Source organism: Rana temporaria, chromosome 3 (assembly GCF_905171775.1).
Source record: "Rana temporaria chromosome 3, aRanTem1.1, whole genome shotgun sequence".
In the NCBI taxonomy this organism is placed as follows: Eukaryota; Metazoa; Chordata; class Amphibia; order Anura; family Ranidae; genus Rana; species Rana temporaria.
Window position 1 is genome coordinate 276339373 of NC_053491.1, and position 24918 is coordinate 276364290.

General features: G+C 38.1%; 1 protein-coding gene across 1 annotated transcript in view; it reads left to right on the forward strand.

The window, feature by feature from the left end:
• The window catches only part of TENM2 (teneurin transmembrane protein 2), a 1404789-nt gene that overhangs the window by 999469 nt on the left and 380402 nt on the right, over nt 1-24918 (forward strand). The window contains exon 7 of the mRNA XM_040344668.1: nt 15205-15404. Coding sequence (XP_040200602.1) covers nt 15205-15404 — 200 coding nt within the window. The remainder of the gene's footprint in view (nt 1-15204; nt 15405-24918) is intronic.

Below are 24918 nucleotides of genomic sequence, written 5' to 3' on the forward strand. Positions count from 1 at the left end.
AAATTTCCTTGCAAATAATGGTACCGCTTTCAGCATCTTTTTTCTGAAAGAATCATACCGCCAGTGAGGTTAAAGGTACAGGAGCACACTGAACACCCAGCATATAGCACAATGACAATGCTATGTGCAGAAACGTCACTATGATCTTTTCCTAACAAACATATTGTATATATTAAACGTTATATAATTTACATTATATTACAGCATTGTATTGTGTTGCTTCATAATTTTTCTTGTCTGTTGCAATCAACATGTAAACGTCATGTATATAGTGCAGTTTATATTTATACTAATGGAAACAGGACAAATTGTACCATCTAATGGCATCTGTTGTCATTTCTGGTATCAGTGTAATCTCTGTGCTATAGTGCTGAACAAAAGCCATCATCTACATTATTCATGATGTCCTCATCAACCTTGTCATTGTTTCCTGTGCATTCTATTGCTTGTTCAAGAATAACTAGTTCTTGCAGCACTATGTCCTCTTCAGTCCACTTTGGCTCTAATCTCTGTTTTATTATCATACGGGCATGACCATCTGTTAGATCCACAGATTCTGAATATTTGTGAATACATGTTAAACCAGGTATGAATACAAAGCACAGCTGTTTATCACAAGCAGCACATATAAAAAGGTGCCAAACAAAAACGAAGAAAAGCAAAAGGTTTTCTGCATTACATATTATGTAACACTGGATATGAAAAGCACTAATATTTAGGAGATTATGGGATTAATTTACTAAAGTTAAAATTCACTTTGCTATGTGAATAAGGTAAATCTTTGATTACTTTGGTCATCCAATCATATGCAAGCAAAAATCATAGTCAACAAAAGATAAATATTACATTGTAGGCTCTTAACCCTGGGCTACCATCAGCAAGCAGGTTCCCTGTAGTTGTCAGCCACTAGAGCTGTCTCTATAACAGCTTCAAAGAAGAAGAGAGTTCCCCACTGCTCACCAAAAGCTCCAAAACTGTTTAATTCATCCCTATTACTAGGATCCTTACAGAATGAAAAGCATAAAGCCCTGTTCATCGGACAAACCGATCGTGTGTGGGCCCCATCTGTCTTTTTCCCATCGGTGAAAAAAAAATAGAACATGTTTTAAATTTTTCCTATGGATAAAAAAAACTATAGAAAAAAACAATCGTCTGTGTGGAAGTCCATCGGACAAAAATCAACACATGCTCAGAATCAAGTTGACGCATGCTCGGAAGTATTGAACATAATTTTTCTCAGCACATAGTAGTGTTTTACTTCACCGCGTTTTGGCACGGTCAAATATTTGACTGATGGTGTGTAGGCAAGACTGATGAAAGTCAGCTTCATCGGATATCCGACGAAAAAATCCATCGGATTAGATTCCATCAGATATCCGATCGTGTGTACGCGGCTTTAGTGTGTTTTGGATGGACATATCTGTTTGTTTGCTGGATTACTAAACAGTTTTCAGGCTTTTAATATGGCACGCTTTTACTATTTATTCCTGGGAGCTGTTACAGAAGTTTTTTTTTTTTTTTTACTTTAATTTTACTTGCTTGCAACCAGATATTCTTTTCAAAGTAAACCTTTACCACATTCACTAAGCCAAGGAAAAATCACCTTTACAATATTAACTCTCCACATTTTGCCCCAGGGACATATACCTTGTTCTATGTTTATATGAGTTACTTTACTGTAAAGCTGTACCCTCTATTAAAGCAGAAAACAGCTATACTGATACCAGTACATAGCATAGTGTTGAATGTTTTGCTATTAAGAAATGCTTTTTTTCATATTAACTACAGTATATTTTTTCGGACACACTTTCATGGGATTTACCTTCTTCAGGGTCATGTCCATCCGGCAAACTGAGACACTATGAGGCTGATGTACTAAAGGATTTGAGAATATTCACAGAATGAATTTTGATAAATAAAGTAAATATTCACACATCATGTGCAGATTAATTAAGTAAACGGGAACTTTGTATTTCTACATGACTGAATAATTTAGGTAAATCTTCACACAATTTATTGTGTGAACATTCTTATTTTTTTTTTGTAAATTAGCCTCTGTATCTGTTAAAAGCAAGCATTACCAAATGCTGCACTATTTATTAGTAGAGGTAGTGCATGTTTTACCATTTATATATGGAAAAAGAAAATGGGAGAGCTGCCCCTTAAATGTCCATTTACTGTGTAAACACTAGCTATGGAACCACAATTAACTCTACATGCTCTATAACAGCATTTTTTTTGATTTACTGTATGGAAATTGTGAGTGCCTATTATGCTTATCTGGTCAATGGGCATGAGTGACTATATTTTAACAAGAGTTATGCCGCGTACACACAACCGTTTTTAATGTCATGGAAAAAACAAAGTTTTTCTCGACGTGATTCTTGTCAAGTCTGCCTTGCACACGATCGTGAAAAAAAAAATGCTCGAGCAAAGTATGGTGACGTACAACGCGTACGTCTGCACTATAAAGGGGAAGTTAAAGTTTGGTGAGAGACGATTCGCGCTTTTCAGTCTTAATGCTTTTCAGTCTGTTACAGTGTGACGAATGTGCTATCTCCATTACAAATGCTAGTTTTACCAGAACGAGTGCTCCCCTCTCATAACTTGCTTCTGAGCATGCACATTTTTTCCTGTCGTTAAAACCTACACAACCGATTTTCGTGATGTGAAAAACGACGATGTGGAAAAGGACGAGAAAAATTAGAGCATGTTCTAAATTTTTAATGGCCATTTTTCACGACGCTAAAACTGCTCTGGAGCCTACACACGGTGGTTTTTAATGACCAATTTAAAAAATTGCATTTTTCTCGTCATGAAAAATGGTCGTGTGTATGCGGCATAAGGGGAAAACTAGCAGGGGGTAAATAGGCCATCAATAGGAAAGCAGGACATTAGCAGGACATTGGCACATGTCAAAACAAAATAGTTAAATTATAGCACAGTTCAAAAGTAACATTTAAACCCTATCTTTTATATGGTTTTATGTTTTGTAATAAAGATGTAATTGATTGATAAATTGATTTGATATATTATTTGTTTTTTATATTTTATATTTGGTGGCAGGAAAGTCCCATACACTCATGATACAATTTGTCATCATGAAGCAGTAGATCATTATGGCAGTAATATGTTGCTGCAGAGAAAATCAGGACACATATGTATCAACTCTGCCCTAGATAAAGATGGCTACTTAAAACTCAAAAATACTTGAAAAAATGCCATACTTCTACTACAGGTTCATGAAGCTACTACTGCCCCAGAGAAGTGTCGATAAAGAGTGATCTCTACAGTCCAGAGGTTTAACCAGTTACTGCCCAGTCTTTAGCAAAATGATCGCCAGGCAGAACTTTTATTGATCTGGGTGGCCATCATAGGATGTCCTCTCGGATCGTGCCTCACACGATGCCCCACGCAATCTGTCACCAGATGTGTTCATCAGACACATCCGATGATTGATCAGTGTTCTGGCTTGCTATTAGTACCATGTGATCGCTGTGACCACTCATAGCAGATCACATGACAATTGTAAACATTAAATGGCTCCCATTCATAACAACCATTGTGTACAATTGCGTTGCTAGCTGTGAGAGATCACATGGTGCAGATGGTGGAAATCATAGCCCTTCTGTACTATGTGATTAGCTGCAACCAATCAAAGCTAACTACAACACAAAACAAACTGAATGAATCAATTTCATCCAGTAAAATGCTTGCTTATAGCAATGAAATCACTGTTATAAGCAACTATAATGTATAAAAGAATCCTGATCACTAATGCCGCGTACACACAACCGTTTTTCATGACAAGAATTTTTTTGTTTTAATGTCATTAAAAACTATCGTGTGTGGGCTCCAGAGCATTTTTCGCAACGTGAAAAATGGGCATTAAAAATTTAGAACATGCTCTAAATTTTCACGTCATTTTTCACGTTGTCGTTTTTCACGTCGACGGGAGTCTCAATTTCCTCGTCGTGTTCCTCGTCTGGCTGGTTTTCGACGAGAAACTTGAGCGTGTGTATGCTAAGAAACCCGCGCATGCTCAGAATAAAGTATGAGACGGGAGTAAAAGTAGCATTTGTAATGGAGATAACACATTTTTCACGCTGTAACAGACTGAAAAAAATGCAAATCGTTTCCTACCAAACTTTTACTTAACACACAGTAACATGAGATTAGCAAAAACAGCCCCAAGGGTTTTGCCGGTGGAATCGAACTTCCCCTGCCATTGTATGTGTTGTACGTCACCGCGTTTGAGAACGAGGAGATTTTATCTTGACCGTGTGTATGCAAAGCAAGCTTGTCGAGTTCCTCGACAAGCCTAACAAGGAATTAGTCGAGGAAAGCGATGTGTCTTTTCCGACAAGTTCCTTGGTCGTGTATGTGAGGCCTAACAGACTGAAAAGCACGAAGACTGAAAAGCGCTAATCGTCTCTCACCAAACTTTTACTAACACAAAATCAGCAAAAGCAGCCCCAAGGGTGGCACCATCCGAATGGAACTTCCCCTTTATAGTGCCGTCGTACGTGTTGTACGTCACCGCGCTTTGCTCGAACATTTTTTTTTTCACGATCGCGTGTATGCGAGGCAGGCTGAACAAGAATCGGGTTGAAAAAAAAATGTTTTTTTTTTCTAGACCATAAAAAATGGTTGTGTGTACGCGGCATAAGAGTAGTACAATGTTATTTTATAATGGAATTCATATAGTTCCCTTTCTTTATCTTCCCAAGGGGATTAAAGTGCCAACAACAAATTATTCTGGTTGTTGATTTTGCCAGGAGATCTCTACAGGTCAATACATTTTTTTCAGAAAATATTTGCAAATATTTACACCACGGTCACATATTTCTTTCTTTGGCTGAACCTGGAAATGTTCTGTCAGTGTAAATGCCTGCTTGCTAAAGCACAGGTAATTAACTGATGCTGTGTTGCAGTAAACTTCACAATATCTGTATTCAATCTTCAATCCTTAAACTCTGCTCTGTAACCTTCTAAGATTGTTTCATTTATAATTGATCTCAGCATGTATGTAAGTAAATTACTTTTTACCCTTCCTAAAAGCATCTGCTGTACTATACCACTAATCTGTACCTCTGCCCGCAGCTCTTTAAATAGGCCATTAAGAGAACATATCCAACAGAAACAGACTGTCCTGTTGGACCAACATAACAGATGCTGGGAAATACCAACATTTACTAATGTTATTTGGATGGAGTTTTTGAAAGTGATTTTGTGTAAAAATAGGCTGTTTGGAAAGGGATAATGTAAAACCAAATCACATCCTGAGTTAAAAATGGTTGGGGAAAACATTAGCAGCCACTTAAATACTTTTCTTACAAGGTCCTACCAAAGTAAGTGTTAATGTGAGGGATGGGGATAGATCACTGGAGGATGCTGCATTCTTATCCAAAGAAATTCAGTGTATAGCGATCTCCAGCATAGTTATGGCGCAATTAAGGCATATTCACACATTAGTAATGTTGGAATGTCCACAGAATGTTGGGAAAGCATCCAGTCTCACAATATGCCTCCCCAACCTAGCTAATTGGATATAGCTACCTGCTTTGCTGAAGTGAATCCAAACTATGCTCTAGCAGTTCAAACACTTACTCACAGTGCTGATGCCTTTGCCACATTTCCCGAGTTGTAAAATATAGCAACATAGTATTTCTGTTTCACACTCATATAGCTACATGTTTTTTGTTTAGCTTTTGTCAAATTATTGAATTAGCTTTAACTTTTTTTGTCAATACCCTACAATTTAATTAGGTACAGAGTAAAAGCAGAAGGAAAGTCTGTTGTGGTGGATAAGTAACAAACATAAAATAACCAAACATATAAATCAATCATGTGAAATAGGTCCCAATAGATGATAAATCTCGTTGGTGTCAACATCCGAGACAAACAGCACCACAGTGAACGTTATAACATCCGTGAGAACCGCCACCACATGGAAAGCCTCTTACCAGAGTGACAGGTATAAACAGCATTAAAAAGGTATGGTCTTTGTCCGTGGGTTAAAACACAGGATCCAGATGCCCCAGGAATGAATCGTCCAAACGTGGGATCGCTATCTCCTTCACAAATGTGGTCCATGGTTCATAGATAACAGAAAACAGACCATAGCATAATACCGTTTTTAACCGTTTATTTTTTTTAAAATAGTTGTACTTACAAACATAGATTACATAAAAGAATGTAAAAAAATGCCGGCCGGCACAATAGGAGCCCTTCTTCCTTCACATCGAACGCGGTGACGTCACTGCACGCCGGCACAATCATGCAAGAATTATATTGTCTCTGACACCTGACTTATATATCTCAGAGTTTCCTGGAAATGATACAGAGTGTACACTGACATGAGCCACAAGTAGTGTACGCTTTAGAAGAGACTTCATGTTCCTTCTGCCAAAAAAACTTTTCAAATGGTTTAATTTTTTAGGTGTTGCTCCATTTTAGTATGTCACTGAGGGGAAAGATACTAAGAATGCTTGCAACTACAGTATAATTTCTTACTGAGTCATTTTTTTTCATCTTATATATAGGTGTGCATTAAATATACTCAAATAAATACACAAAACTTTAGACATTGACATGTTAGGTTGGATAGATTGGAAAATGGTTAGAACTTATGTTCAGTTTCTATGTCTTGATTGTTAATATTTGTCTATCTTTGATGTCAGAAAGTGAGAACAGTATTTTCCTCAATGACATAAACAGCCATAAAAACTCATGTTGGCAGACTGCATGAGGGTCGTCAAAAGCTATTTTAGTTTTCTGGGCTTTTGTTATTATAGACTGCTGTGAATTTGAACAAAGTATTACGACTGCCTATTGCTTAAGAAAAAATTAAAACATGTGCCCCCCCCCAAAAGCACCGATTTATGTGCCATCTTACTGCTCTCTTATGGGGGACATTTTGGTGGTCGTTCTTTCCCGGAGGACTAGTTTTAGGGCTCTCTTGGGCACCTAACCAGTTCACACTATGTGCGGGTAAATTATATATATATATAAAAAAAAAATCCACACATATTTTGTATTAGTATTAATTCAAGATTCAAAGCCTTGGTGAGCGTAGGTAAAGCCTCTGTGTCATTGTGTGAATATTAGGTTACAACTTTGATAAAAAAAAGTAACCACTTCACGACCGTGTTATAGACAATTGTGCGGTTGTGCGACACTGTTCCCAAACAAAATTGATGTCCGTTTTTTTTTTACACAAATAGAGCTTTCTTTTGGTGGTATTTGCTCATGGTTTCTATTTGTTGCGCTATAAAAAAACCAAAGAGCAACAATTTGGAAAAAAAATATTGTTTTTACTTCTTGCTATAATACATAGCCAAAAGAAAGAAAAAAAACATTAATTCATCAGTTTAGGCCAATATATAACATTATAATAGGCATATTGATTGGTTTGCACAATAATTATTGTGTCTACAAACTATGGGATAGATTTAGGGACTTTTATTTTTATTTATTGTTTTTACCAGTAATGGCAGTGATCTGCAATTTTTAGCAGGGCTGCGACATTGCAGCAGACAAATCTGATCCCAAATGACACTTTTTGGGGATCAGTGACATTATTACATTGATCGGTGTTATAAAAGTCTACTGATCAATGTAAAAATGACACTGGCAGAGAAGGGGTTAACACTAGGGGGCGATCAAGGGGTTAAGTGTGTTCCCTAGGAGTGTTCTAACTGATGGAATCACTGGGACATGATACAGATCACTGTTCTGGGAACAGAAGATCTGACATGTTCCCTGTCAGAATGGGGATCCACTTGTTTACACTGGCAGATCCCCATTCTGCCTCTGTACTAGGCAATCTCGGGTCACCAAGGAACATCGAGTCTGCCCGACCCACAGGCACGCTCCCACAGCATGCAGAGAGAGCATGCCACCTGCAACTACGTGAGCCGATGTGCAGCTACGGTGATTCACGCAGGAGAGCCAATCTGCCACGTATAACAACGGCAGCTGGCCAGCAAGAGGTTAATTAAAGATCCTGCCATTGACACTACTTCATGTTGCAGGCTGACAACCCAAAGCTTCTAGCTTGCAATTAACAGCTGAGTTATCAGTCTGTCGTGTGTGATTCTTGGCAGGATCTCTGGGTAAGGAACTTTGCAATAAAGTCACAAGTTTTTTTTTTTGCTTAACCACTTTCTTCCCACGATATAACCAAAAGACAGCTACAGCATGAGCTTTCTTTGCTTGATTGTGCTGCCCGTGTGCCCCCTGTGGCATGCAGGTGGCATGCTCTGTGATCGGGGTATCACAGTGGCCCTTTACTACATGATCAGCTGTGTCCAATGACAGTTTATCACAGATGTAAATACAACAGCATGAGGAGAGAAGAAGAAGAGCCAATAACCGGATTGTGTTAAAGGGACATTGTGCTGATTATCAGTGCAGTCCCAACAGTGCCTCCCAGTGCTGCCAATTAGTGCACACCAGTGCATCCTCATCAGTGCCACCTATCAGTTCTGCCTACCAGTGCCCATCAGTGCCCCCTATAAGAGCAGCCTCATCAGTGTGGCCTTATGAGTGCAGGAGAAAAAAAAACAGTGGTGATTAATTACCACCAAAATAAAGCTCTATTTGTGTGAACAAAAAGTGATAACAATTTTATAAGGGTACAGTATTGCATGATTGCACAATTGTCAGTCAAAATGTGAGATCGCTAAAAGCTGAAAATTTGCCTGAACAGGAAGGGGGTAAAGATGCCCAGTAGGCAAGTGGTTAACTCGGGCATGTTCATAAACTTACTTAAAAACAGATTTACATATACTTTGTGTGTTCTTTTCACACTAAAGCCTTGCATGACCTAAAAGATAATCTTAATAATAGGAATTTACTACAGTCCTTTCTACAGTGTTTCTTTGCTGTATGTGTTGTCCGTAACTAAAATGTGTTTTTTTTTCTCTGCGCCACATCAGATAAGCATTAAAAATAGTATTTGTCAGTCAAATTTTCTTTACAAAATGTCCTATCTAATCAATCATCTCCTCACAAAGCACAATAAATAGAAACCATGCCAATAACACATTACTGTATGTTAGGAGTAAACAGAGCACCTATGAAAATTAACATGAAATTTCCATTTTAATTATTGGATTTGAATCATTCTTAGAATTGTTATAATGCAAATGAAATTCCCCATTGTTTTCCTTTATTGCGTTTGCTACTGTTGTTTCTTAAGTAGAGTACACATTTCCATTTCATGCTGCGTTATAACATGTTTTATAGAATGACTATGAGAGAACCAATCATAGACAAGCGGTTAACTCTTCCCCTGCTGCTCATTTTGCCTCAACACATTTGTAATTGGATTGTAAGCTCTATGGGATTGGGAACATTGTGTCTAGTCATTTTATTACTATCATGTTTTCATGCATGTTATCTGTAAATATGTATATTGTGAACAGTTCTAATAGTAAATTGTATTTAAGGATGTAAAATCAATCCCTTTCTTTGTTGTTTATGTAGAAATACAGGTGGATACACATATTATTTATGTAGCACAGAAACTGTCCTCAGTGCCTTACAAAACAACATTTATAGAGGAGCATACAGTGTTAAAGTCCCTACTATAATCATACAGCCACACACTCACACATACTGATCGGTTAATTAACTTCTCACAAACTGGCCCTGGAGTGCATGTACAGGTGATTATAATGCATGATTCCTCCAGGTAAATTATTATTTAAACCCACATGGAACAAACACTGGTGGCAAAAAATAAATATAGTCAAATACAAATTAACATACCAGTATCTAAATGTCTTGCGAAAGTTGAGTACTGTCCGGGAACCTTTTTTTTTTTAAGTGCACTGGCAATACATTTTCAGTACAAGCTTTCCTGGGTATACCCTCTTTTTCTCAGTCCATGCACTTATATGCTATAAGCATGGTATTCTTGTGAGAGGAAACATGAGTGTACTAAAGGGTAGGGGCCTGAATGGAATCTTATCCAGAGCTAGCTATCTGCATCTAGTGCTAACCCTTCTATAAAGTGCAAAAACTAGTTCAGACAACATCTAAATGTTTGAATGGGATTAAACAAAATGCTATGTTGCGAACCTGACATTGACTTTAGTGAATGTTGCACATACAGTAGATAATTGCCTTTACAATTATTGTTTAACTTTTACACATTCACATAACAAATTTGCAAATATGCCAAGCAAAGGCTGACATATTCACTATAAGCAGGCATGTTGTAATAGCCAGGTGCTAAAGTTAAGTATCAAATTTGCTCACAGCCAAATGGGGGTTACAAAAGCAAAGGATGGATAACCTTATCATGGAACAAAAAAAGCATAAGTGCTATGTAAAGAACTCTATGGAGGGCTTAGAACTGGTTCAGGTAGTAGGAGGGATGGGTTTGCAATTGAAAACATGACTGATGTCAGGTAGACATGTGCACACTGAAATATTTTGTTTTGGAATTTCATTTCCGTCCGAAACATACATTTATTTAGTTACTCCCAAAATTTGTTTTTATTTATTTTGTTTTGTTAAAAAAAATTGGGCTGAAAATCCAAATTAATTAAGGTTGAATCTGTCATTGAAGGCTTATGGTGTCTGTCGAATGTTCTAAGAAGATTCGACGGAGCGGCTAAATTGTACGATGCTGCAATCGTACATTTCTGGTCGAATGTTCCCGCCTACAAGCTATAGGAGAATTCTAATGTTGTATGACACTAGTAATAATTACATTTATAAATTATTATTAATAGTCAACCAACATTTAAATTCGTCTATAGCCTATGGGCTGAGCATTTGACCGGAAATGTATGATTGCGACATCGTACAGTTTAGCTGCTTGTCGAATCTTCTTAGAACTTTCGACAGACACCATAAGCCTTCAATGACAGATTTAACGTTTGTATGTTTTTCGCTGCTTCATCGAATCTTTGCCGTTCATGTCGAATGGTCTAACCCAACACTGTCTCTATAATGTAAAATCATTTCTTCTCTATGTAGAATAATCTTGGACTAACAGAGGTAAGGTTAGGCACATTCGACCGCAGATTTGATAGACACAGATTGCTGTTGTCAGCGTCATGTCGGATCTCCTATCTATATTGAACTGTTGTAGCAACGAAAATGAAAATAAAGCATTTTTTTATGTCAGATTCTGCGCGTTTGTTTTCATTTGTTAAAACGATAACGAATCCACATGTCTAATGTCAGACCATGCTGGGGATAGTCCTAGCCACACACTGTTCCTACTACCCTCCTGTCTGGATATCTCTGCATGTTACAAAATATTTGAACTGCTTGCATGTAAGTACACACTACTGTTCCTCCATTTACATAGAAGTTGTTCTGTGGAGTATCCCTTCTAATAAGGAACATGACCCACCAAAGGGGGTAATACTGAGATTCTGTTAGGGGATTTTGTTTCAATTCATCCTCATGATGCCAGCTTTTAATTATATTGCAAGTGAAATAGGTAATAAAAACGCTTCTTGCATTGAATTAACTACATTAATTAACAGTCACTCAAAACCAAGTTATTGATTTGCATTTTAACGTATATAGGGGGCAGTATAAAAATATGATATACCATGCAGCCAAAAGATTACATTGTGTACACCTTTTAACATTCAGATCCTAAGAGAGAAGTCCTGTTATTTGCTTGTGATGCCAGATTTTTTGAAATCATGTGTCACAGGCAAGTATCAAATGTTCTCTCAGGATGTGAGGATGTATCAAACATTGTAATTCAAGAAATCAAGATAGATCAAAAAATAAGTTATACCAGTTTTCCTGTTTTAACTAAGGGCCCTTTCACACTGGGGCATTTTTCAAGCGCTTTAGCGTTAAAAAAAGCGCCTGTAAAACGCCTGAAAGAAGCTGCATCTGCAATCCCAATGTGAAAGCTTGAGTGCTTTCACACTAAAGCGCCTGAAAAACACCCCAGTGTGAAAATGGTCTTAGCGTTAAAAAAAAGCGCCTGAAAGAAGCTGCATCTGCAATCCCAATGTGAAAGCCTGAGTGCTTTCACACTGAGGCGCTGAGCTGGCAGGGCGTCAAAAAAAGTCCTGCATGCAGCTTCTTTGCAGCGCTTTAGGAGCGGTTAATACACCGCTCCTAAAGCCCCCTTCCCATTGAGGAAGCTTTTTTTAACGCCAAAGCGCCTGAAAAGCGCCTCAGTGTGAAAGGGGTCTTATCAGCGCTTTACCAGCGTTTTTCGGGCGCTGGCAGTGTGAAAGCACTTGGGCTTTCACATTGGGATTGCAGATGAGGCTTCTTTCAGGCGCTTTACAGGCTTTTTTTAAACGCCAAAGCGCCTAAAAAACGCCCGAAAAACGCCCCAGTGTGAAAGGGGTCTAACCAACAGCCTTTGAAGCACACCTGAAGGCAACCTCTGTTAACTTTTAATGTGTTCTCAGAAAATGCTTTCACTGAGAGATGAGAAGCAACTCATTCATTTCTCAATTATTAGATCTCAGACTGGATTTAATAGTTACTGGCATGCAATATGTCTACTACCTATTTCTGCTACAGAACAAATTATTTCCTTCCAGTTAACTGTGACTGATAACTGGACTAGTCTTCTTGAGCAGTCCATGATAATGTTTGAAAAACAGTTGTTTCTCAGCAGAGCTGAAAGCAAAAGTTTGTGAGTCCTCTCCTGTCCTGCTAGCCGGACATGGTTTAATAGAAAACCAACTGTTATGTTCATGTAAGATCTTGACTAAAGTTTGCAGTATATATTTCCATCACTGTGAAATGAACTTCACACTCAGCCTTTTAGCCCATATCGTCTTATCATGTATTTCTTGACTTCACAGATTTTAGCTTAAGATATGATTTAATAGAAAAAAAATATATATAAAACCTATTAGACTATGAAGCTACAAAATAGGACAAACAGTGAAAATATGATTCTCTGTGCAGTATGTTTTCACATTTAAGTATTTTAGTTTATATATTTCATGAAATTATACAACAGTGACAATATTCCCTAGATCAACTAACCCTGGTGTTATTACCCATAAATGTTAGTATCCAGTTATATCAGTAAAGAGTGCCAAGAGTTCCTGAGATGCAGGCACCCGGCTTATGCGAGTGACCCGCCTATGGCACCTGCTCGCCTGTGCATCTCTGCCTCCACTCCAGCTCGCCCTTGTTCCGACTGGCACACAGCTGCTGCCCAGGCCAATCAGCTAGCGGCGTCCGGTCATTCCACACCGGGTGTAGGTCCTGGGTAGAGGAGAAGCAAGGAGAGGGGAGAGCACACACACGCTCACTCCTGCATCCGCGTCTGCATCCGGTCACACCCCCGTCATTCACAATTTGACAAATTGATATTCTGTCATGGAGTTTCTTTTTACCATTTTCCATGTGAGGAGACAGCACCAGTAAGCAGCTTTGAAACAGACAGCCTGGAGTTTCTTTTTACCATTTTCCATGTGAGGAGACAGCATCAGTAAGCAGCTTTGAAACAGCCTGCCTAGAATCCCTAAAGTGATTCATAAGTGTGTTTGACCAAACTTAGCTGTGAGGTCACATGCTAAGAGGTGAGCAGCCATTTCCAGAGGGAGCACCAGAGTGTGAACCCCGTAGCAAGCTGTTTGTCACATTTTTTTGGAAGTTACTAAATATATATCAAAATAACTTTATATCAACTACATATCACTGTTGTATGCACTAAAGCACTTTATGATTCATGTTTCTGGCGCTATCATTTTATGAATTATCTATTTACTATATCCTATTGTGTGGCACTATATTTACATATTTGATTTATTTGCATGTGTTCATATAGTATAATAATTTGCCTTAATATATATTTACAGTGGTATAGTATATTTACAGTTAAATATATATTCATTCATTTTAATTTGGGAAGACTTTGGGTGAGATAGCGCATCACATTAATTTATCCCAACATTTCATATTCCTAATATGTGCATTCTATACAATGCATTTGTATGAAAAAACAATTCTTTCTCTTTGTATTGCTTTCTTTGTTTGAAAAAACTGGTGATCCTGACTGTCTCTGTGTTTATTTGTTTTAAACTGACCACACTATGCATGAGAATACAGCATCAGTTTCCTGGCTGTGCTCTCCGCCGCACAGCCATTCGCTGAAAAGACCAGTGTGCTAGTGTTTCCCCTCCCCTAGCTTTCTGAGCTCCTTATGCAGCTGTGAACAGAGGGTATGAGAGCACTTATAAAAAAAAAGGAAACATTTTTGAATGAGTTGTTTTACAAGGTGACAGTTCACATAAACCTAAACATTATGCTACAAATGTCATCTAATTTAATTGTTTGGATGTTTAGTCTGTAGTTGAATATGTCTCTGTATAGTGTCCTGACCGCTTGCCAATAAACACAGCCTGACTGAAATCTGTACTGCTGTAGCTTTTAATCAAGAATATTGTTTTGTTTTAATAATTTAAGGGGAAGCATTTTACAATATCCTTTATAATACTATACTATTTTACAATATGTGGAGTAGATATTTTAAATCAACTGAAATAAGTGCACATATTGTATGTCTTCATGTATGTTTGCTCTGGAAACAATAACATTCCTTGTCGTGAAGTTTATACCTTTTACCTCAATAAGCTTTAATTAAATAATAATAATAATAATATATCTATATCTATCTATATATCTATCTATATATATATATATATATATATATATATATATATATATATATATATATATATATATACATATATATATATATATATATATATATATATATATATATATATATATATATATATATATATATATATATATATATATATATATATATATATATATATATATTAATCTGTAAATAAATTTAAGTTTTTACAAATGCTGTAAGAATGCTGGAGATTGCATGGTTCATAAGACTTTCATGCAGTGTTTTTATGTTATAAAATGGCTGCACTTGCTTTTGCTTGGCTGCCAGAGAACTTTGATTTGCTTAGTAAAGGTTGGTTTCCATGAGCACATAGTATAATTTAACTACAATTTGATCAGAATAGAAATATTCACTATTCTTCTTCAGAGGTAATAAGTCAAGATGAAAGTAAAAGTAATGCTTTTTAAAAAACCTCAAGGACGTCCTTTCTAGAAATCATGTATGATGATCTCTGTCAAGTAGATTGTACTATCCCTTTTATCATACAATACAAATACAGGAATCAGATAAATATATACTAATTATTATATTTTTAGGGCCCACGAAAAACAGCAGCATAGACATTGGGGAAGTGGAAATTGGACGCCGTATAACGCGGGAAGTACCAGCAGGGGTGTTCTGGAGATCCCACCTCCATGTTGTCCAGCCACAATTCCTAAAATTTAACATATCCTTAGGGAAGGATGCCTTGTTTGGTGTTTACATACGGAGAGGTCTACCTCCATCACATGCCCAGGTAAGAAAATTTTAATCCAGTAAAATGTACAATGTAGAACATTTAGGATACATAAAGACAGATTATAGCCAATAGTTGGCTAATGTGTTGGCATTCTTGTATAGGGCACATCATGTCTGCAAACATATTTACAGTAGTGAGATTGACTTTAGAAAACATTTCAAGCCTAACTACAGCCAAATGTTTTTTTTCCTGGAAAGAGTTGTATTTTTTTTAGGTTTTTATTTTTGTCTGTGACTGTACTTTTTGAGGTTTGCTTTCACTATATGTTTATGGGACAACAACAAAAAAATTGGTGGTGTGGCGGTAGCTACTAAAACAGACAGCATTGAAAACCTTTCCAAAAGTTCTAACTATTCCCCACAGAAAAGTAAAAACCCCCCGTGGGAATAAAAACAGGAACTCCTAACCCTCCTCCATTAGTAATGTGGGCATAGACTTACATTAAAAAAAAATTCGGCTAAATTGCTATATTTGCATTTAGCAAAATTTTGAAGAAGTGGAGACTTGGTCATTCAGCAGTTTGGACAAAATTTGATTGGAAAAACATTTTTCTATTTAGAAGGGTTTTTGGGGGTGCATTAGGAGTAGTTTATTCCATGTAATTTAGTGTTCTTTTTCTTTGTGTACTGTCTTTGTTTTTCTTTTTCTTTTTTTTTTCCTTTTTCTCACAAAACGTAAAATAATAAAACTAAAAAGCAGGTTGATTTTGGAACATTAGAAAAACACACAAACACCTTAAAGTGTTTGTTAAACTAAAAAAAAAGAAAGAAAAAAAAGAGATAGCCTGTTCCCTTAAGCCCTGGTTCACACTGACTGCGAGAAATAAATTGTGCGAGTCCAGCTAAACTCGCACAATTTCATTCCTGCATGTCAGTCCCGACTTCGGCAGCAATTCTGTGTGGGTTTCTGCACAGATTCAAGGGAAATTGCACCCTGAAATTGCCAAAAGTAGTACAGAATCTACTTTTGGAAATCTGTGCGGCACGGCAAATGCAGCGTCGCACTGATTTCGACAATGCCATCGCCAGCAATTTCCGCTGATTTGGCATGCGATTTGATACGTCATATAGTATCAATGTGAACCAGGGCTTAAGAAGATTAAACAACACAGTGCTTGTGCTGTGTAATCTGCCTCTTTCTAAACCGTAAAATACCTGGCTGATCCTGTGTCCACTTCTCTGCACTGAGCACAATAATCAAGGCTGCTGAGCCCTGACCACGGTTGTCAGCGTACATCCCTCCATCTTCCCCAGCTCTCCTCTCTGCTCTTCTGTGTCCCTCTCACCCCCTCCTCTTTGCCTTTCAGCTAGGTGTCTGTGTCTCTGTCTCCCCCCCCCACTGCCACCATTAGTAGAAATAAAAAATAATAAATGGACACTGGCAGCCCCTCTATTATAGGCAGGCATAGCACACTGTATAAGTCCTTTATAAAAACAAGGCACGTAAATACCTTTTAAGAACGTTCTTTAGTCTGTTAACGTGTCTCACGGCCGGTCTCCAGGGCTAGTTCAGGAGGAGCTGAGCATCCATGGGACCTCCCAGGCTGACGTCAGAGGGAGATCTCGGCTCATCCTGCAGTAGCCATGTATCGGTGCTGTACAGCGGCCTTGAGTCATGTGAGCATCCTGAAGATATCTCTTAAAAGGTATTTACGTACCTTGTTTTTTATAAAAGACTTATACAGTGTGCTAAGCCTAACTATAATAGAGTTGCTGCCAGTGATTTATACTTTTGGGTTAACAATCACTTTAATTTTGCCTTCCTTTGCTCTGAATAAAAATGTTTGTTCCCAAGCTCATTCATGTGACCTAAAGTCTAATTCACATAATTGGTGGCTACTAGGGACATTGTGGGTGTTCCACAACAATAGACAATGCATAGTCTATTCTATTCAACCACACAGACATTAGATCTGATTTGCTAAAGGAACTGGGCATGCACAGTTGCACCTCTGTGTCCACAAACCTGGTCAAACAGTCAAAGCGCACAGTTTTTTTATATATATATATATATATATATATATATATATATATATATATATATATATATATATATATATATATATATATATATATATATATATATATGTATATATATATATATATATATATATATATATATATATATATATATATATATGTATATATATATATATATATATATATATATATATATATATAGAGAGAGAGAGAGAGAGAGAGAGAGAAAGAGAGAGAGAGAGAGAGAGACCCTATATACAGTAAATCTCTCTTACATAGGAAATATACTGCAATTAAAGTTGACTGTAAAAAACTAAGTAAAAAAAAACGACATTGCTTGCTTTGCATGGTTATCTCAATTTATATACACATATAAATGTGCACTATGGAAACAGAAAAAAGTTTACACACAATTTATTTAATGCTGCTTAAGAATGTATGTTTTAATAATATATAGTCATACTTACTTTGCCTTCTTTGCTCTGAGGGCACAATGTATGGGTTTTTGGAGAAAATCATTTGTTTGGTACAAATGTCTTTAAATATCTTAGTGAGCTTGTCAATATAAAAAAAAATGGTTTGAGTAAACATATATAATTAAAGAGGAACTGCAGTCTGCTCACATAATCTATCTATATAAAACTCAACGTGTGTGTGTATGGTGGTATGTTCCAGCATCACGTCCAAACGGCTAAAGATATTAACATGAAACTTGGCACACATGTTACTTATATGTCAGCAACAAACATAGGATAGGTGGTTTAACCCTTACCCACCCCCATTTGCCATGGTCGGGGTTTTTCTTTAAAGTCCCATTCAACTCTATGGGAAATACATGTTACTTCATAACTTCCAAACGGCTGTACATATTTCGATAACACTTGGTCACATGTTACTTATATGTCCACTTAAACTATAGGATAGTTAATTTATCCCTTAACTACCCCCATTTGTGAGGGTCAGGTTTTTTTTTTAAAGTCCCATGCAAATCAATGGGAGATGTATGTTCCCACATAACTTTTGTACGCCTGGAGATATTTCAATAATACCTGGTACACATATTACTTATATGCCAAATAAAAATATATGACAGTTAAATTAACCCTTACCTACACACTTATATAAAAGATGGGTATATTTATATTACTATGATTTTCCTCCCCAAAAGGTTAAGATAGGAAGACCGGGCAACACCGGGTATTCAGCTAGTTTCTAATAAAAACATCTCTGCCATTATGAAGCTTCCCTCCAACCACTTTCCATATTATTTTATATATATATATACTGTGATTCTGTACTTGCCAAATATGCTGCAGAAATCTCCCTCCACTGAGTCTGACTGCAACCATTTTAACTGTGGGCAGCTGAAGCTGCTGCTTGTTCACTTCTTGGATTTAAACAGAAACACAGAGGCACATATCCAGCTTGTGGCTCTCATTGGCCCTTTTATGACCCATCCCCCCTCCCTGGCAAACTCTCGCAAGAGCTAGAGAGAGGTGGGCATGATGTCATAAGCCTATGCTTTTTTTCTAGACAAGAAACAGGAAGAAACAGGAAGTGGGCTGTATAAGGTATTTACTGGCAGAAAATAAATGTTTTCCTATACAAAAAAGAAGGGATTGGGGCAAAAGAATAGTTGCTGAAGCTAGACTTGATAACATTTTTTTTTTTTTTTTTTATACAATTAATTTGGATGATGGTACGTTTTTATTGATTTTCATTTATTCTTATATGAGGCTACACTCCAACTTTATTCATTTTCCTATACAAAGTTAAAACCACAAGAGCAGAAGATTTAATAGATGTAAAGATGAAAAAAGTTCTTCTTTAAGTTCAACGTGTAACAGTACCAGTGTTGGTTATTACATTTTTTGCTCTGATGCAAAGCTAGAAGCTCCACCTGAATTCTCTGCATTCATAACTTTTAGGTGTCTCAAGAGTCTACATTCTCATACTGTGTACTGTGGTTCCACTTGTTGTCCCTTACTCCACTAGCTTTATTCTGCAGAGCTATCTGGAGTTATATTTTGAAATGGTACTCCTTTGGGTGTTGCTGTCATACAAAAGAAGTCAATTTGCATAGTGTATTAAATATATATTTGTAAATAGCTAATTGGAAAGATGTATCCAATCACATATGTTGCTATCCATAAACTGCAGAGATTTTGACATACAATTTTGGGGCAGTTATGGAGAAATGTTGCGCTCCGCAACATTGGTTTGAAGGGCAAATTTTGATATTTAATTTTTTTTCTCTTGAAACCAATGTCAGGGAGATTCTTCCCAGCAGGATGAAGAGACATAAACGATATCCCGTTGCCTCTGTGTACTCTAATTACATCTAATTTACTGATCACTAAAGCACTCACATGAAGAAGTGTACTGTGTCTTTTTATATCAATAGGAAACACCTTCAGATCTCTCTAGACAACCTCTCACCTCCTTCACTGTTTGAGCTAATCCCTTTCATCTGGTATGTTCTAATACTGCAGTCCATACCAACTGACAATTTTCTCACTATGTGGTTAAATAACTGACACTGAAGCCTCGTACACACGACCAAGTTTCTCGGCAAAAACCAGCAAGAAACTTGCTGTTTTTTTTTTTTTTTGCTGAGGAAACCGGTCTTGTGTACACTTTTCGACGAGGAAACTGTCGAGGATCTCGTTGAGCCAAAAAGAGAGCATGTCTCTGGCAATGGAGAAATTTGGCTCGCCGAGATCCTCGACAGCCTAACAAGGAACTCGACGAGCAAAATTATGTGTTTCGCCCGTCGAGTTCCTCGGTCGTGTGTACGAGGCTTGACAGTGGAATAAAATATATTTTGCTCCAATCTAGATGATTCAGTAGCTGAGCCATTAGGCTACTAGCTCCCTGCAATATCCCTGAGGCTATCTGTTCTCAGTTGCTAGAGGGCTGTCATTATCTGCTGTACAGCAGTGTTCATAAGTGATTGCCTAATGCTTCCTAGCTATACATCTTCAACCATTGCTTGGAATTTTCAGGTAACTTCAAATATGCAAAGCTGTGGGAATTGTTATGTGTTATGTAATGTAACAATGTGCTGGGAATCCTGGGATACCCACATGCAGTACATGCACAGTTAGTGATACTTTGAGGATGGGTTTGGTATACATTGTCATATTTGTTGTATTACACTTGTATCCCACTGTAATATAAAACAAAATTGTTTAGATGAATAAATTTAGGAACTCTAGTAAGAGACATGGCATTGTGATGTATTGCTCAGAGCAAAGGAGCACCATCATGTTTATGTTCAAGTTACTAAATTTGGTCAGGCACTGCAGGTTGTATTATAAAAATGCAGGTTGAATTATGCATGAAATTGGAGAAATTGGTTGTTGCCTGTCCTTCTTGAACATGGATCTGACTTTAATTTTTGATCCTAAAAAAATACTACTACTACTGAAATAATAATAATAATAATAATAATAATAATAATAATTATTATTATTATTGTTGTTTTTTTTTTTGTTTTGGTTCTTGATGCTAGTGAAAAAGTATTTGTTTAAAAGCCTTTTATAAAAATATATTTTTTAGGTGGGATAACAGTTACACTCATTTCTAGTTTTTAATTATTTTTCCCCACCTTAATTGATCACCTTAGTTAATGAGTTCAGTATGTTATCAAAAGTGGAGCTTGTTTAATTTCTTGCTTGAGATGTTTTAAATAAACGCATCCTCTGCATTCAATTGACTTTTTTTTTTTAGGAGAAGCAAAATATTATGTTTGGTCATATTGGATATGTTCTTTTGCCAAGATTATTGACTCATGCGAAACCAAGAAGCATCATGTAAATAACAGATTTTTACTCATTGAATAAATTAAGAAAACCATATTTAAAAAGTTAAAATGAAAATATATTTTTTTTTAACACAGATTGTTTTTTCAGGAGCAGGGATTTTAATTATGCTTGAAGTACAACAATAAAAATGAAAGATTCCTTAAAATATATTGCATGGGGAGTCCCCTTAATGTGCCTGTAAAGTGGCACATCTGTACCGTGTATAAAACATGCTGCAGCAAAAATGAAATTTCTTAAGAAAAAAAACACAAGTCAAATCTCATTTAAAATGACTCTCGGTTAAAATTGCTGCCCAGTCGCTCTGGTACGGATCTGGAGGGGAACGGCATGGGTTCCCCCTCTCCAAAATCCATTCCAGACATTTATCCGGGCATGCTGCCTGGCAGGTCAGGAAAGGGGGGCCACCCCTCCGTCACGGACTGGTGCATGCTGGGCCTGTGATGTTTTTATTTTTATTTTTTCGGGTTGATGGGGTACACTTTCGGGTACACTTTTTTTGGCGAATGGGTACCCTACCCTTTTCTCATTCATGTGGAGGGGGGCAGGATCTTGTCAATGGGGACTTTCAGATTCCAATAAACCCCCTGTCCGCAGATCCCCACAACCACTGGCTACAGTTGTGGGAATGAGGCCCTTGTCCCTATCAACACGGGAACAAGAGCCCCCCAACCCAAAGCACCCACTACCCTCCATGTTGAGGGCATGTGGCCTGGTATTGTTCAGAAGGGGGCACTTACTCACTCCCCCCTTTCCTGACCTGCCATGCCTGAATGAGGGTCTGGTATGGATTCAAGGGGGGACCCATGACGTTTTGTTATTTTGGTGTGGGGTTCCCCTCCAAATCCATACCAGACCTGAAAGGCCTGTATGTACTGGGGGGGGGGGGGGGCTGCTGTTTTTTTCTTTATTTTTTAACAAGCACTTTTTTTTTATTCAGCTGTCAGTGGGGAAACCCATTGACAGCTGATGAGTCATCGGTTGTTAAGGATGCTGTGGCCAACTTCCCAGCCCTGTTTCTTAGCAACCGGCTTACAATGAGCCTTGATTGGGCATACTTTGGCCTATTTCAAATCCAAATTAAATGTATTATTTAAATGCATTCAGCTTATATCCTTTGTTAAAGGTAAACTTATTGGGCCAGATTCACAAAGAGATACGACGGTGTATCTACAGATACACCATCGTATCTCTGACTTACACTGGTCCTATCTATGCGCCTGATTCATAGAATCAGATACGCATAGATAGGGCTAAGATCTGACAGTGTTACACTGTGTTACACTGTCGGATCTTTTTTTCAATTTAAAAATGGCGCCAGGGGCGTTCCCGCTGATTTACGATAAATAATATGTAAATCAGCGAGATACGCAAATTCACGAACGTACGCGGACCCGTCGCAGTGTTCTTACGTCGTTTCCGTAGCGGTTTTCCCGTCGTATACTTACCCCTGTTTTTAGCAGGCGCAGCCAATGTTAAGTATAGCTGGCGTTCCCGCGTCGAATTTGAATTTTCCAACGTCGTTTGCGTACGCCGATTCACGAACGCGCGCGTCGCAAGTCCCGCTCACGTCGAAACCACTGATGTCCTAGTGACGTCAGTGGGAGCAATGCACGCCGGGAAATTCCCCGGACGGCGCATGCGCATTTAAATCGGCGCGGGAACGCGCCTGATTTAAATAGTACACTCCCCTAGCCGCGGAATTAGAATTCCGCCGGGGGATTTAGGATCCGCCGTCGCAAATTTGGAGGTAAGTGGTTTGTGAATTAGCCACTTGCCTCCTAAACTTGCGGGAGCGGATCTTAATTCACGTAGATCGAGCGGATCTATAGATCCGCTGAGCTACGTGAATTTGGCCCAAAGACTACTTGTCTCTCCTCCTTAACCTGGTTTGAGAACACCTGCAAAACTAGGGACCCGGTGAAGGATCGCATGTCTATATTATATGATCTCTTATCAAAATCAAACAATAAGCTTCCCTATATAGAACATTAGGAACGAGATCTTAATGTCCAGCGGAACCTGACTGACTGGCAGGATATCACAAATAATTTGTCAACAATATCAATAAACATCTTTAGTTGAATTAACCACTTACCCCCCGGACCATATTGCTGCCCAAAGACCAGAGTACTTTTTGCGATTCGGGACTGCGTCGCTTTAACAGACAATTGCGCGGTCGTGCGACGTGGCTCCCAAACAAAATTGGCGTCCTTTTTTTCCCACAAATAGAGCTTTCTTTTGGTGGTATTTGATCACCTCTGCGTTTTTTATTTTTTGCGCTATAAACAAAAATAGAACGACAATTTTGAAAAAAATGAATATTTTTTACTTTTTGCTGTAATAAATATCCCCCAAAAATATATAAAAAAACATTTTTTTTCCTCAGTTTAGGCCGATACGTATTCTTCTACATATTTTTCATAAAAAAAAAATCGCAATAAGCGTTTATTGATTGGTTTGCGCAAAAGTTATAGCGTTTACAAAATAGGGGGTATTTTTATGGCATTTTTATTAATATTTTTTTTTACTAGTAATGGCGGCGATCAGCGATTTTTTTTTCGGTATTGCGACATTATGGCGGACACTTCGGACATTTTTGACACATTTTTGGGACCATTGGCATTTTTATAGCGATCAGTGCTATAAAAATGCATTAGATTACTATAAAAATGCCACTGGCAGTGAAGGGGTTAACACTAGGGGGCGGGGAAGGGGTTAAGTATGCCTGGGTGTGTTCTTACTGTGGGGGGGGGGTTGCCTCACTAGGGGAAACACTGATCTTCTGTTCATACATTGTATGAACAGAAAATCAGCATTTCCCCTGCTGACAGGAACGAGAGCTGTGTGTTTACACACACAGCTCCCGTTCCCCGCTCTGTACCGAGCGATCGCGTGTGCCCGGCGGCGATCGCTCCCGCCGGGCACATGCACGGGAGTCGGGGGCGAGCGGGGGGCGCGCGCGTGCGCCCCTAGTGGCGGCTAATAGGCAGGACGTCATATTACGTGCTCTCGCCTAGGAGAGCCACCTTGTGGACGTATTTCGACGGTGCGGCGACGGCAAGTGGTTAAACTACAAAACGCTACTATTCTGGTATATGGACCCAATCAGAGTAGCTAAGATGAATATGCAGGCCTCATCCCAGTGTTTTTGGAAATATGGTCCAGTTTTGGATTAGGATGTTCAACCTAATTTGTTCAGTCACAGGTCAAAATATCTTCAAAAAATAGAAGATGATATCCCTAAAACAAGGAAAAGGTTGATTTCCAATATATTACTAGCAACTGGTCCACACCATTTGGTGGAGGGGGATCATGATGTGGGGTTGTTTTTCTGGAGTTGGGCTTGGTCCCTTATTTCCCTTTCACACTGGGGAGGTTTTCAGGTGCTTTAGGCTAGAAATAGCCTTTGCAAAGTGTCTGAAAACCACTTCCTATTCATTTCATTGTGTCTTTTCACACTGGGATGGTGCGCTTACGAAAAGTCCTACAAGCAACATCTTTGGGGCGATTTGGGGGTGCTGTATTTAGAACTCCCAAAATTCCCTGCCATTGCAATGAATGGGCAGTGCTTCCAAAGCATTGTAAAAAGCACTTTGAAAGCGCTGCCAAACTGTTTTACACTTTTTTTAGGGTAAAAACAGCACCGTTAGCACAGCCAAAACAGTGCTAAATGGCCGTAAAAATGAGCAGCACTTTAGCGCTAAC